Source organism: Maniola jurtina, chromosome 24 (assembly GCF_905333055.1).
Source record: "Maniola jurtina chromosome 24, ilManJurt1.1, whole genome shotgun sequence".
Taxonomy (NCBI): domain Eukaryota; kingdom Metazoa; phylum Arthropoda; class Insecta; order Lepidoptera; family Nymphalidae; genus Maniola; species Maniola jurtina.
Window position 1 is genome coordinate 1,988,815 of NC_060052.1, and position 16,113 is coordinate 2,004,927.

Below are 16,113 nucleotides of genomic sequence, written 5' to 3' on the forward strand. Positions count from 1 at the left end.
GGGAGAAAATATAATTTGAAACATCATACTTTTTATAATTTATATGTTTTCTTTTATAATCTGCTTTTTAACCCCCGACCCAAAAAGAGGGGTGAAGAAAAATGAAATATGGATTGTCGGTACTGTTAGGCCTCATTCGCACGAGAGCTTTTTAACGTCCGTTAAAAAAGCGTTTCAAATAGAACAAATGCATTCCCAAGTATCTGTTCGCACGTCAACGCTTTTTTAGCGCGCACTTTGTATTTTCAGCGAAACGCCGGGTTTTAACGCAACGCTTTTTAACGCTCGAGCATCTACTTAAATTCGAAAAAAAATTAGATACAATCAAACAACATTAGATAAAGAGAAAATTGTCACAAATAAATGAAGTCTTTGATAGTAGGTATATAAAAAGAATAACAACAAAAAAATATATATAAAAATAATGGAATAGGTACAATAAATCAACAAGAACATTATTGTGTCGAATAACAACATCGTTAAAAGGCGTCTTTTATTTTGAATGTAGGTACCTACTATTACTTTACAAACGATCGAATTCTTCAGAATATTAAATGGCTCTTTTTATTATTGCCTAGATATAAAAAACCGGTCAAGTGCAAGTCAGACTCGCGCACCGAGGGTTCCGCACTCGGGTATTTTTCCAACATTTTGCACGATAAATTAAAACTATTATGCCTAAAAAAAAACTGTTTTAAAATGTACAGGTAAAGCCCTTTCATATGATACCCCACTTGGTATAGTTTTCTTACTTTGAAAATTTAAACACTTTTCAATAATTTTTTTTAATGATGTGACCAGAAATTTACGGCTTTCGGAATTATTCCTTTACTTGTGCTAAAAGACCTAGTTACCTGCCAAATTTCATGATTCTAGGTCAACGGGAAGTACCCTATAGGGTTTCTTGTCAGACACGACGGACGGACGGACAGACAGACAGACAACAAAGTGATCTTATAAGGGTTCCGTTTTTTATTGTGAGGTACGGAACCCTAAAAACAACCTAAAAATACGAATTAAGGCCTTAAGCTCAAAGAAATAAGAGCTGATAGAGTCTTATTTTAAACAGAGGTTTAATTGAAGGGATGCCAAAGGTAGACGGAATTGCACTGTGGGTGCCACTAGTTACTAGTATAATATGGTCTATGGTGACTAAATATCTTATATTAGTATTTATATTAGTTCCACGGGTTTTCCGCAATATGGCAAGCTATTTAATTTCCTGGTCAGGCTTTACTGACTATTTGAACGTGGTAGGTCAGTCTTTGTACCCATTTGCATCTTCTTCTTATTTTGTTAAGTGGCTTTCCTTTTTGAATATCAAATAAAAAGCTTTATCTTTAAGAAATGTTTTATTCTATTATTATTAGTATAATTTTTTTTGGTAAAAATATTGGCAAATCGTAAGGTTCACCACCCCTGCTCTGAAGGTTAAAAGCAGGGGAAATAAACAGTTTTTTGATACGGCCGGGAATGACAATGGTGTTTTTATGGTTACGAGGCCATCCTTCTAGCGAGCGTCGATTCCTGAAACGCCACGCTTGTGTAAAAAGCGATATTAAATTGCCGTATAACTTATAGCTGATGCGACTTTGTTCGTAAGGGTTCAGGTTTTTAAATATCTCGGTGACTCTTTAATCTTCGGGATGATAAGTAGCATGCTCCATCTATCTATACATATAATAAAATTGTAGAAAAGTGGTGTCTGTACAATGGAAATATATAAAAAAAAAGTAGCAGGGGTTGTTATTATATCGATGCCGAACCCGAAATTGTAATTAATTTTTTTTTGTCTGTTTGTCTGTGTGTTTGTGCACGCTAATATCAGAAACGGCTTATTCGATTTAGATACGGTTTTCACTAATATATTGTAGTAAGCTTCACTTAACATTTAGTGTTTATTTCATGTCAATCGGTTCATAAATAAAAAAGTTATGTCAATTTAAAGAATCACGGCGAACATTTTTAACGTACAGAGTATATGCTGCCCGAAAAGTCACTATTCCACGAAGTCGCGGGCACAGCTAGTCTACCTATAAAATTGCTCTCTAGGTAGTTTATAACCATTAGTACGGTAACCAGGATCTTAATAGGACGAGTCGTTCCCCAGCTTGTAACGCATAATAAAGGTCTTTGATTTTTGACTTTATCTAATAATCTAGGTAAGTACTGCGCTTTCGAACTGATAACGGTGTCTGTTATCATTTATCATCAATTAAGTGTATCGGGTCCATGGTAAAACCCTTTGAAAACTTCGATATCAGAAAAGCTTTTAAGTTTTTAATACCTACTTTAGTAACGTGTGATATGATTACTATAGGTATACCTACCTCTCTCTGTAGAATCAAAAAATTGGCAGTTGGGACCGGCTAACAGAAGTCCAAACTAAAAACAGCGGCTTTTTTGGATTTGTTCCCATGAGATTCTCAAAAAGACGGATCCGCAAAACGAATAAAGAAGTTTTCTCTTTAAAAAAAAATTTAGGACTTCATCTGTGGTGGCGTTTGCTGGCGCGCGTGTTATGCCTTTTTGGAGTGTTTTTTTGTTAGAAGTGGCCGGTTTTTGTGTTCTGCTGGTGTTTATTGGTGGTGGAACTGACTGGGAAGATCTAAAGGGGTGCCGCGTGTATGTCGGTGGGCGCCGGCACAGACAGAAGTCCATACTTATACATAGTTTCCCGAACTTGACTTGACAATCTCGAAAACCACAGGCACAAATATTAGTTTCTAGAATATGTCTGCAAAATTTCATGGACTTTGGTTGCTTAATATTCAAATGAAATTAGAACTACGATTGTATGGAGTAAGTGACGGAGAGAGCCCTGTTAACGTAGCCCCAACATAAGAGGAAGCCCATGCATGGTTCTGGGCCGGCGAAAAGTTGAGATGGTTATGAAGGTAAGGTAAGGTAAAGTAGTATATAGTACATTCTAGGTACCAAATCATATAAACCTAGTAATAGTGATTTCACTATTAAACAGTTATAGGCATACCTATAAGGAAATCAACCAGTTTTCCCGCCTATTGCCAGCCGGAAATTTCTTGAGGCGGCGTTAGAGGAAATTTCCTTTATAGGAATATTGGAATCAGCGAGTAGCGACGGTATCAGGGAATCGTCAAAATTCTATTTGGTACAAATGGAATAAATAATAATTCAGATATGAACTCAACGAATCGTGAAACTGAAGTGGCAATGGGAGGGGTACATAAATGAAAGTTTTTTTTTTGAGGGGCAAGCGATGGGTCTGCCCGCGAAATTGAAATTTTATTTGGTTTTTCGCAATTTTTAAACAAATACGACAAATTAGGCTTATATGGCATTCTAATTGCGCAAATGGCAGTATACCACCACGTGTTTATATAAAAATCTTTACTTGAAAGCTAAAAGAGTACAGTTTAAGAAATTAACTCTAGTATCGACTAATTGGTGTGTTATAGATGCCCGCGAAATTCAAATTTCGCGGGAATTAGGGTAGACCTGTCGCATCCACCTTAATAAAAAAATAGCGAAGAAACGAGGAGGCGGGTCACCTAATGTTAAGTGATTACCGCCGCCCATGAACATTTGCCGAGGAACCGCCGCCGATGCGTTTCCGGTTTGGGCCGCTCCACGTTGTAATCTAGTGGGAACACCACCGATGGGAGTTGATTCCACTTCCATTTGAGCCATATTGATGCCAGTTTGGAACATTTCAACTTTTCAAAATACAAAAGTACATTTTGATGCTTTCATTGTAGTTTTTTGTTTAAATGGTCCCCAAATTAAGGGCCCCTGCTTGGTTCAAGACAGCTCTATCGACCCTACGCTCTACTTTGATTTAAAAATCGGAACTCTTGGAGAAAAGCTATCTTGCCTACATTTATGGTTAAAAACTGTTTTTAGGAAGACTAGCTATTATTGAACTTCTATGATGAGAAGTAAATAATTATATGAGAAACTATGATAGTAGTTCTATGAGAAAGGTACATGGTATAAACAAATCGCTTACCTTCTAAAGCCATGAACATAGCTGCTCCCATAATACTGTATAGCACCAAACAAATAGTCAAAAAGAAATGCGTGAACCACTTCTTGGACCATATCTTTAACTTATTGTAGAACCAGAACGCACTTTTTTCTCCCGCACTTAGCCCGCTTTTTGCCGTATTCATAGTAAAGTCTTTGAAGCCTTCAAACTGTTTGAACATAAAATCGGAGGCCTTATTTTGGTACATGTGCATAAAAGGGTTGAAATATGGGTTTGCATGTGGATCTGATCTCAAAGACGCTGGGGTTTGAGGGGCTTTTCCATAGTATTTGGTTGCTGTAGGTCCCCAGTATATTGTTGAGGGTGTGGCTGGGACTTTAGGGGTAGATTGGACCGGGCTTGGTATTTGGAGGGTTATCTTTGGTTTGGACGGTCTTTTTGGGGGTGGTGGAGGCGGGTAGCCAGGCACTTCCAAGGTATCCATTTTAAATTATTTCTTTAGTTTAAATTTACTTGAATTGGTGTTTTTTATCGATCAGTCGCGTAAGAAACAGTCACTATCACTTTAACTTTTTTTTTTGCACGTTAGTTTTAATTTGTTTCAATACGTCCGCGAGAACTCAGCGTGGATGGACACTGGGATTATAAATAAAACCGGGTTCAGTTCGTCCCACGTGTCATCGGTGGCTATCTATGCGTAACGCACTTTTCCACTTTTCGCTCCACCGTTTTCCAATATTCGTTTTTGTCACGCTTTTCACGGAATCCGCGTAGGTACGAGGTTTCAGGTCTGAAGCTTTTCATGCTACGAGTGGTGAATAAAAAAATATAAATAATAGTACTGTCGTGAAGAAAATTGTTATACGTATTGTTAAGACTAGATGATGCCCGCAGCTTCGCCCGCGTGGATTGGTCAGATCCCCTGCAGCATCAGGATTGAGGAGTTGGAATCCAAATTTTTTATGGAACAATGTCGAAAGTTCCTCTATCGATTAAAAAAAATATACGCAAATCGGTTTAGAAATCTCGGAGATATCAGTGCATAGGTAGCAAAACACAGCTCCTCCATTTTTAAAGTCGGTTAAAAAAGTAGCCTATGTTACTCCTTGGTTAATCCTCTACTTGTCTGTGAAAGTCCCGCCAAAATAGGTTCAGCCATTCTGAAGATTAGTCTAGGTGTTAATTCAGGGTATATTCTATCTCCATTCCGAATTTCAGCCGAATCCTTTGAGTAGTTCTTGAGTGAAGAAGTAACAAATATACACACATACCGCATATTCGGTGGATCGCCGAGCTAGAAGACTCATTGGTGACGAAGCACTGATGAATACTAAACTCCAAAGTTTAGAACATCGGCGTAAAGTTGCCAGTCTATCGGTATTCTACAGGATATATTTCGGAGAGTGTGCACAAGAACTCTTTGACCTGGTTCCTCCTTCACCTTTCTACCATCGTACTACCAAGCGTCGTCAAGGTCTGCATCCGTACGTAGTCGAAATTCCTCGAACACGTACGAAACGATTTGCTTCCTCTTTCCTAATTCGAACTGCTAGGATATGGAACGCCCTTCCGGCGTCAGTTTTCCCTTCCACCTATAATATGGGTACCTTCAAGTCAAGAGTGAATAGGCAACTTCTAGGCAAGCGCGCTCCATCTTAAAGGCTGCATCATCACTTGCTAGCAGGTCTGATTGCAGCCAAGCGCTAGTCTATATAATTAAAAAAAAATTAAAAAAAATACACATATGTATACACACATACATACGCACAAACTTTCGGCTTTATAATATTAGTGTGATAGTGTGATTATAAAATCTATTTATTAGTACATTTCATAATTTTGTTGTTATTAGTATATTTCCTTAATGTTGAAATGGCTGTATTCACTACGTCTGCAAGCGACATTGATGATACCCATCGTAACTTTAAGGCAGACATTTATTTTCTGGAATAAAATATTAGAGCGGAATAAAATTTGGAATTGAAATAAAATAATGGATTTATATTCGGTCATTTTTTAACCTCCGACCCAAAAAGAGGGGTGTTATAAGTTTAACGTATGTATATCTGTGTATATGTGTATCTGTGTATCTGTCTGTGGCATCGTAGCTCCTAAACTAATGAACCGATTTTAATTTAGTTTTTTTTGTTTGAAAGGCGGCTTGATCAATGATCGAGAGTGTTGAACAAAACAAGTTAAAAATAAGAACATTAACACTTAAAGTACTTTAATGATGTGTGAGAGAGATTTATGTTTTACTAGCCGATGCCCGCGACTTCGCCCGCGTGTATTTAGGTTTTTCGAAATCCCGTGGGAACTCTTTGATTTTCCGGGATAAAAAGTAGCCTATGTGCTAATCCAGGATATTATCTATCTCCATTCCAAATTTCAGCCAAATCCGTCCAGTGGTTTTTGCGTGAAGGAGTAACAAACATACACACACACACACACACACACACACACACACATACATACTTTCGCCTTTATAATATTAGTGTGATCTTATGCCCAGAAATCAGAATTCTTTACTACTTAACTACAGACCCCTAAAAACTTGTAAAATACATTTCGGTAGACCAGGTAAACCTCAATGTTTGAATGCGGTAAGCGTTTATGTGCCAGACAGTACTCAAAGACTCAAAGATCTTCATGTTATTTCAGAATTAATTGTGCCGTGAAAATACACCGGTATGAGTGAACGAACGGAGACATTTCTCGTACTCGGTTTCGTCATCACATCAAAATACCGCGAATCCTTTTGATCACACTTCACTCTAATATTATAAAGGCCAAAGTTTGTGTGTGTGTATGTTTGTTACTCCTTCACGCAAAAACCACTGGACGGATTTGGCTGAAATTCAGAATGGAGATAGGTAATATCCTGGGTTAGCACATAGGCTACTTTTTATCCCGGAAAATCAAAGAGTTCCCACGGGATTTCGAAAAACCTTTATCCACGCGGACGAAGTCGCGGGCGTCAGCTAGTCACACTATCACACTTCACACTAATATTATAAAAGCGAAAGTTTGTATGTGTGCGTGTGTGTGTGTGTGTGTGTGTATGTTTGTTACTCTATCACGCTAAAACCACTGGACGGATTTGGCTGAAATTTGGAATGGAGATAGATAGTATCCTGGATTAGCACATAGGCTAATTTTTATCCCGGAAAATCAAAGAGTTCCCACGGGATTTCGAAAAACCTATATCCACGCGGACGAAGTCGCGGGCGTCAGCTAATCACACTATCACACTTCACACTAATATTATAAAAGCGAAAATTTGTATGTGTGTGTGTGTGTGTGTGTGTGTGTGTGTGTGTGTATGTTTGTTACTCTATCACGCTAAAACCACTGGACGGATTTGACTGAAATTCGGAATGGAGATAGATAGTATCCTGGATTAGCACACAGGCTACTTTTTATCCCGGAAAATCAAAGAGTTCCCACGGGATTTCGAAAAACCTATAACCACGCGGACGAAGTCGCGGGCGTCAGCTAGTGATAAATAAAATTAATTCTAAAGCTGGGTGGCGCATGAGTGACTCAAACCACTATTTTGGTTGGAGTTGAAAGTTCTGGGTATAATAATTTCTGGAGAGCTCTTGATATTATGACCAATTTTACTTACCTACTAGCTGATACCCGCGACTTCGTTCGCGTGGATGTAGGTTCTTTAAAATTCCCGTGGGAAGTAGCAAGTACCGTAACAGATCACTTGTCGAAAGATGTTATAAGGCAGAAGTGGAGTGAGTCCAAAATAGCCCGGCAAACTAGCCTTCAAACCACTTCAAACTACATAGTATACAAATTACAATGTATACTAACATTTTAAAGTATTTTTACCCTCTCCGAAGATACTAAAACGCAAGTGTTTATTTAGATTTCAGCATATAGGTAATTCTTTTAAATTGGTAAATGTAGTGTGTTAATAGCAGGAATGTTAGACAAATGATGACATGGCAGCGACAAGAAAAAGACACGACAACGACAGGATAACGACACGGCAACGACACGACAACGACAAGACAGCGGCACGACAACGACAAGACAACGATACGGCAACAACAAGACAACGACAAGACAATGTCACGGCAACGACAAGACAACGTCAAGATAGAGTTTTAATAGCAGGAATGTTATACAAATGACGACACAGCAACGACAAGACAATGATATGACGACGACACGGTAACGACAAGACAACGACAAGGCAACAACACGACAACGACACAGCAAAGATAAGACGACGACACGGTAACGACAAGACAACGACACGGCAATGACAAGAAGACGACACGACAACGATAGGACTTTGACACGGCAACGACACGGCATCGACAAAATAACGACACGGCAACGCCACGAAAACAACAAAACAACGACACGGCAACGACAAGACAACGACATGGTGTCGACACGGCAACGACAACGACGATACAATGTCGTATTACATTATCGTACCCTGCCCAGCTTACTCATTTTAAATGTAGCCATTTATGTGGCGCAACATAAAGATGAGTTTGCGGACAGGGGGAGTAAGCGCCTATTTAACCTTCGATATCCTAATCGCCTGATGGTGAAGTATCACAGGCTTGAGAAAGCCTCGCGAACAGTGTTTGGCATGGGTCCCGAGGTATATAATCGGATCCCCCACGTCATAAGAAATGCGCAAAACATTAACATTTTTAAACGAAAAATGAAAAGCTGGCTTGTCGAGGAGTCTTTCTATAGTTATAATGAATTCCTACTTAGAAAGATTGAAAACAAAATTGATCATTAATATTTATTATTGTGTTTTATTCTATATTTTTAAGAAAAATTTGTGACATTTTATGATAAAAAATAATTTGAATTATTGGATTGACGTATAATGTATATTATCAAGAATAAATGACTATGACTATGACTATGACTATTGTATCCAATATATTAGGTAACAAATCAAAATTCAAACTTCGTAGTCGCTGATCGTTCCTCCCTGAGCTGAGGACAATTACGCAGAGAAACTTTCAGCTTTTATAAAATAACGAAGATCTGGCACGCGTTGGCTCTTAGTCCATAGTATTACATTACGTAGTATACCAATAATAATAATTAATGTACATAGTATGCATTAGGTCTATATACAAGGATCTCGGGTCAGCGGATAGGTTAATGAGAAACTAGCCCTGTAGGGGTTTATCTGTTGACGTTAGCTAAGTGAATTTCCCTGAAGATAACGACTAGCGACCCGTCCCGGCTTCCCCCGGACTGACGAAAGCTGTTTGCACGAACGATCCGTTTATAATGTAACTAGTACTCAATTCAATCCAATTCAATTCAATTTCATTTATTTATACTACATACTACAAGGAATAAGACCGGATTTTCGAAATTCCTCCTGTAGCAAGCCGCGGTGTCAAAACTTGACTCTATGATCGGTCAGTTTGAGTTGGACTCGCAAACGAAGAGTTCCGTACCATCGTAGCCTATACAAGAAATTACACTTTTTAACCCCCGACCCAAAAAGAGGGGTGTTATAAGTTTGATGTGTGTATCTGTGTCTGTGGCATCGTAGCTCCTAAACGAATGAACCGGTTTTAATTTAGTTTTTTTTTTGAAAGGTAGCTTGATCGAGAGTGTTCTTAGCTATAATCGAAGAAAATCGGTTCAGCCGTTTGAAAGTTATCAGTCCTTTTTTAGTTTTCTTACGTTTTTGTGTCGGAGGTTTTTTTAATTTTAAGTTATGATCCCTTATATGACTAAGCGAATCATTACGAAGGTAATTTTAGCAGGTGCATACCTAGGAGGTAACTACTACGCAAATCTAAATTATCTCTAGATAGTTAGGTAGAAATCTAGGTAAGTTTACGTACATCCAAGAATATGAAGACCATTTAATTTGTATCAGCGACATACATAAATCGTAGTTTACAGTAACATCAGAGGCGACAGATTTTACGACGGCCATCTGTGATTTAATATCATCGATATAAATGCAAATTAGGTATCTACAGTTTGCGATGCAGTAAAGTTTAGTTCCTGGACAATAAATAAAACAATTTAAATTGCTACTAAATAAGTAGGCACCTAATTCATCATCATCATCATTATAATTAACCCACCGCCGGGCACCGACCCACTACTGAGAACGGATCTTTCAGCTGCTATAGACCGCCACATGGCCCAGTGCGAATTGGCAGACTTCACATAACTTTGTGAACTCTCATTCATGCAGGTTTTCTCACGATGCGCGATGTTTGAATTACAAAATTACCTATGTACATTGTACACCATATTTTTACTGCTGGTCGCGTGATATTTTCAAGAAATTCCCTAGATTAAAAAACGGGAACCCAAAACTAAAAAAAAAAACAATAAACATTTTTAGTCTGTGGTAATTTTGTCTGACAGTGACACTGACAAATTGACAAATTGCATTTTGAGCTGAGTGACGTTTGACTTTGTTTACAAAATACAAATCGAATTCCGTCTTCAATTTTCCAAATTGCTTTCCTGTTTTTAACTATAAATTAAATTAAATAACAAAAGAAACTTGAGAAATAAAAATTATGAAACGTGTTTTCGTGTACACAAGTAAAACGAAGAATGAAGGAAAACTTATGGCCGTGGAAGACGCGTTTAAAGACTTCCTGAAGTCTATCGCTTTGAATTTCAACTTGAACCCGGAAAATCTTAAGTTATATTCGTTTAATGGTTGTGAAATAAACGACACGAGAGTTATTAGGGACGACGAGAAGGTTTATTTAAGTTTAAGAGGTGGAAATGTGTCAGAAGAATGTGATACGATAGAAAATTCGTTTGAAAGATTGCATGTTTCGGATGGTGTAGAAAATGGTTGTAATGAGAAGAAAGGCGTTGTCTCGGACTGGATTACGTTAAACGTTGGTGGTAAACAGTTTACAACCTCTCGATCTACTCTATTAGTTAAGGAATCTCTGTCAATGTTGGCAAGAATGTTCGCTGATGACAATAACGTGTATCTAATGAACCCTAGCGCTAAGGATAAAACAGGAGCGTACTTAATAGATAGAAGCCCGGAATATTTCGAGCCTATTTTAAATTATTTAAGGCATGGTGAAGTTATTTTGGATAAGCATGTCAACCCTAAAGGTGTCTTGGAGGAGGCTGTTTTTTATGGTATGAATTAAAAAATATTAAGTACTAGATAATGCCAGTGACTTCATCCCTGTGGATTTAGGTTTTTTTAAATCCTGTGGGAACTTTGATTTTCTGGGATAAAAAAGTTGCCTATGTCAATTTCCGGGATGCAAGCTCTCAGAACCAATTTTCATATAAATACAATCAAACAGATGGACCATTTAAAGTCCTGTGGGATCTCTTTGGTTTTCCGGGATGAAAAGTAGCCTATGTCCGTCCCCGGGATGTAAACAACTTGTACTTGATGTACTTTAATCAAAATCGGTTAAACTGTTGGAACACGAAAAACTAGCAGACAGACAGATAGACACACTTTCACATTCATAATATTTAGTATGGATAAAACACCTGGCGCCTTCAATTTCGCTATAATATAGAGTGTACGCTGTAAATAAGAGAGAATTTATAATCTTATTATTTCCAGGTATAGACTCAATGATACCACAGCTGCAACAGTTAATTGAAGAGTCAACAAGCCAAAGTGGTAAGAACCACTCGCTCAATAGGATGGATGTGATAAGGCTCATAATCATGACCCCCACCACATCAGAACTGAGGTTCCAAGGAGTTAGTTTGGCTGGGGCAGACTTGAATAGATTGGACTTGAGGCATATCAATTTTAAGGTATTTTATTTCAGTTTTTGTTGAAAACCAATTTTCTGAAATTCAAAAGTTGAAATTCAATTCAATTCAATTCAATTTATTTATTTGAACCAACAGTTACCCTTCTACATAATAATATTGTATGTCTGATAAGGTAAACTGTTAATGTGTAAATTAATTTAAGATTTTCAATGTGTAACAGTTAAACAATAATGTTTTATTAATCAAAGCAGCTTTTGCTTAGATATTAACAAATCAAAATGAATAATTTTAAAATAATATGCTTTATTGTACATGAAAAAAAAAAAGTATGCATTTAAATAAACATCTATACTTGTACATGAGAAGTGTGTCTGTTCATCTGTCTGTCTGTCGCCTAGCTTTTTATCTATAATTAATGGTCCATCAGTTAAACCGATTTTGATGAAAGCTACAGAGATAGCTTGCATTGACGGACATAGACTACTTATTAACCCCTGACCCAAAAAGAGGCATGTTATAAGTTTGACGTGTGTATCTGTGTATCTGTCTGTGGCATCATAGCTTCTAAACTAATGAACACATTTTAATTTAGTTTTTTGTTTGAAAGGTGGCTTGATCAAGAGTGTTCTTAGCTATAATCCAAGAAAATCCGTTCAGCCGTTTGAAAGTTATCAGCTATTTTCTAGTTACTGTTATCTTCACTTGTTGGGGGGTGTTATAAATTTTTAATTTACACTTGTAATCTAGAAAATCGCTTTTTAACCTAGAAAATTGTAAGAGTTCCCACAGGAATTTTACAAAACTAAATCCATGCAAGCATTGTCTATTTATTTCCAGTATGCATGTTTGGCTCGATGCAACCTGAGTGGTGCAAATCTGTCGCATTGCTGCTTGGAGAGAGCCGACTTGTCGCACGCCAACCTGGAAGGAGCTCAGCTGCTAGGAGTCAAGGCTCTATGTGCTAATATGGAAGGTAAATGTTGCCAAAAAGTCATGTAAATCTATACTAATAAATAAAATTGGAGTGTCTGTCTGTAATTTCGAAATAACTACCTCATATTAAGCTCATATGGTTATTTGAACGATACCATAACTGAATCACACGTTTTTAAAATTTTTGTCTGTCTGTCTGTCTGTCTGTCTGTCTGTCTGTCTGTCTGTCTGTCTGTCTGTTTGAAAAGGCTAATCTTTGGAACGGCTGAACCGATTTTGACGGGACTTTCACAGGCAAGTAGAGGATTGACCAGGGCGTAAAATAGGCTACTTTTTAACCGACTTTCAAAAAAGGAGTTGTGTTTTTCTACCTATGTACACCGAAATCTCCGAGATTTCTGAACCGATTTGCGTCATTTCTTTTTTAATCGATAGAGGAACTTTGCGACATTGTTTCATAAAAAATTTGGAGTCCAACTCCTCAATCCTGATGCTGCAGGGGATCTGACCAATCCACGCGGGCGAAGCTGCGGGCATCAGCTAGTAAATAAATAAATAAATAAACTTTTATTTCAGGCCATTAGACCCATAATTGAGTTAGTATGACAAATCACTTAAACTATGTTAGTAGGTACTTATTTCTAGCTTAACAACTAATTCTATAACTAAAACTATAACTAAAAAGTCCGAGGGAGCCTCTTGGCGCCTATGTGCACACCCCCCCAGCACCTCCAGAGAGGACTATCTAGTTTCCTGGCCAATGCGCTGAGAAGAGTGTTGGTGAATGAGTAGTACTCATTAGCCTGCGCATCATGGACGCGGCACGCTTGCACATGATTGCGTAGAAATCATCCACGCGATGTATACGCATGTAACCTCATACAATAAAAACCCGGGCACATGTGAGTCAGACTCGCGCACTGAGGGTTCCTTACTCAGGTATTTTTCCCCACATTTTACATGATTAATCAAAAACTATTATGCATAAAAATAAATAAAAAACTGTTTTAGTATGTCCAGGTACATATTATGAAAGGGCTTTACCTGTACATTCAAAAACAGACTTTTATTTATATTTATGCATAATAGTTTTTGATATATTGTGCACAATATCGGAAAAAATATTTTATTTTATTTATTTATTTATTTAAACCAAAGTATAGTTTTAAATATTGTTTCCACTTGACACCCTGAAACTCTCTTGAGAAATCCGAGTACGGAACCCTCGGTGCGCGAGTCTGACTCGCACTTGGCCGGTTTTACCTTTTGAGGTAAAGAAACCTAAAAGTTGCGATGTAGAGAACAAATAAGACTGGATTTTTCGAAATTCCTCTGGGAGCGAATCTGTGGGAGGTCTCTAATTTAGAATATTAACAATAGTTTTTGCCCCTGACTTTGTCTAAGTTATATAATTTTATTCTCATTTATTCTTATTCATGTTTTCAGGTGCTCTATTAAAAGGATGCAACATGGAGGATCCTGCTGGATCGAGGGCTGTCATGGAGGGTGTGAATTTAAAAGGTACCAAACAAAGTCATTCACTAGCTTATGCCCTTGACTTCATCCGCTTTGACTACATTTTGAAACCCTGTTTTATCCCTTTAGGGATTGAATTTTCGAAAATCCTTCCATAGCAGACATCTCCGTCATAAAAGATATCTACGTGCCAAATTTCAGCCCAATCAGTCCAGTAGTTTGAGCTGTGCGTAAATATATCCGTTCCGAAGATTAGCCTGTTCAAACAGACAGACACACAGACGTAAAAACGTGTGATTCAGTTATGGTATAGTTCACATAACCATATGAGATTCATATGAGGTAGTTATTTCGAAATTACAGACAGACACTTATAATTTATATTTTATTAGTATTGATAATTTAAATAATTTCAGGTGCGAACTTAGAAGGTAGCAACATGGCGGGCGTGAATTTGCGAGTGGCAACATTGAAGAATGCCAACCTTCAGAATTGCGATCTCAGAACTGCTGTGCTGGCTGGCGCCGATTTGGAGGTGAGGGTGTATCCTAATATCCTAATCTTACTAATATTATAAATGTGAAAGTGTGGATGTTTGGATGTTTGTTACTCAATTACGCAAAAACGGCTTAACGGATTTCGATGGGAATGGAGATAGATTATACCCTGGATTGACACATAGGCTACTTTTTATCCCGGAAAATCAAAGAGTTCCCACGGGAAATTTAAAAATCCTACATCCACGCGAACGAAGTCGCGGGCATCAGCTAGATAATAATAAAATAGTAAATGAATAGCGTTTACACTACCGTGATTGATTTCCATTATAAGTATAGGTTGTGAGAGCTATACTCACGTATTCAGTTGGTGTAAGCGTGACTAGTTTCGAACCTTTAGACCTTTAGAGTCCTATTTCAAAGGGACTCAGCATACTGCGCGTCGCGGTTGAGGCTACCGGTGTACCGCGATTAGTAGAATAGATGTAGATCACCCAGTCAGGATATTATGTCTTTTTATAGTCAGTACAAAATGATTTTTCATGCGCCATTCTAACTGTATGGGTCAACTGTCATATCAAAAGTACAGTTCACCTTTAAAATCACACTAATATTATAAAGGCGAAAGTTTGTATGTGTGTGTGTGTGTGTGTTTGTTACTCCTTCACGCAAAAACTACTGCACGGATTTGGCTGAAATTTGGAATGGAGATAGATAACATCCTGGATTAGCACATAGGCTACTATTTATCCCGGAAAATCAAAGAGTTCCCGCGGGATTTCGAAAAACCCAAATCGACGCGGGTGAAGTCGCGGGCATCGGCTAGTAGGGACTAAAATCGTTATTTTGACATGACACTTGACAGAAATTTTTTACGCATACACGTATTTTATTGATTTTTGATATTTTTCCCAGTGTTGCGACTTGTCGGGCAGTGATCTCCACGAAGCCAATCTGCGTGGAGCTAACCTGAAGGACGCGGCGTTTGAACTGATGCTGACACCGCTCCACATGTCACAGACTATACGATAAAATTTATTTAAATGCTCGATAATTACTTAAATACCTAGTTAATTAATGTGGCGCGTTCTGTTGTACTCAATCCTTAAACTAAACTAAAATAACGGTTTACAGTACAACGATCTTTTCGCACTTGAATGATATTGACAGGGGGTGTTGAACAAAAGCTGCCAGCAATTAGATACTACTTAATTTTAGGGAATATGTTGGGAATATTTTAATTTTTTTTTTAATGATGTAACCACAAATTCGCGGTTTTCAGATTTCTTCCTGTACTTGTGCTATAAAACCTACCTACCTGCCAAATTTCATGTTTCTAGGTCAACGGGAAATACCCTGTAGGTTTCTTGACAGACACGACAGACGGACGGACGGACAGACAGGCAGACAACAAAGTGATCCTATAAGGGTTCCGTTTTTCCTTTTGAGGTACGGAACCCTAAAAAACAGTGAAATTCAGATTTTTTAAATAAG

The 16,113-nt window shown here is 37.9% G+C and overlaps 2 protein-coding genes across 2 annotated transcripts in view; one reads left to right on the forward strand and one right to left on the reverse strand.

Annotated features, from left to right (window-relative positions):
• LOC123877630 overlaps positions 1–4,611 on the reverse strand; it is a 32,833-nt gene extending 28,222 nt beyond the window's left edge. The window contains exon 1 of the mRNA XM_045924455.1: positions 3,989–4,611. Coding sequence (XP_045780411.1) covers positions 3,989–4,451 — 463 coding nt within the window. The 5' untranslated portion in view covers positions 4,452–4,611. The remainder of the gene's footprint in view (positions 1–3,988) is intronic.
• A 5,793-nt stretch (positions 4,612–10,404) lies between these two features.
• On the forward strand, positions 10,405–15,947 carry LOC123877854 (BTB/POZ domain-containing protein KCTD9). The gene is made up of 6 exons (XM_045924779.1): positions 10,405–11,107; positions 11,553–11,752; positions 12,551–12,686; positions 14,093–14,167; positions 14,539–14,657; positions 15,535–15,947. The coding sequence occupies exons 1-6, from the start codon at positions 10,519–10,521 to the stop codon at positions 15,649–15,651; spliced, it is 1,236 nt and encodes a 411-aa protein (XP_045780735.1). The 5' UTR covers positions 10,405–10,518; the 3' UTR covers positions 15,652–15,947.
• The last annotated feature ends 166 nt before the right edge of the window (positions 15,948–16,113 follow it).

What these genes read in the sequence shown, in the direction of transcription:
- LOC123877854 (XM_045924779.1), top strand. Translation starts at nt 10,519, where the DNA reads ATGAAACGTGTTTTCGTGTACACAAGTAAAACGAAGAATGAAGGAAAA. An exon ending in GGAGGGTGTGAATTTAAAAG is followed by an intron (nt 14,168 to 14,538) that starts GTACCAAACAAA and finishes AAATAATTTCAG; the next exon opens with GTGCGAACTTAGAAGGTAGC. An exon ending in TGGCTGGCGCCGATTTGGAG is followed by an intron (nt 14,658 to 15,534) that starts GTGAGGGTGTAT and finishes TATTTTTCCCAG; the next exon opens with TGTTGCGACTTGTCGGGCAG.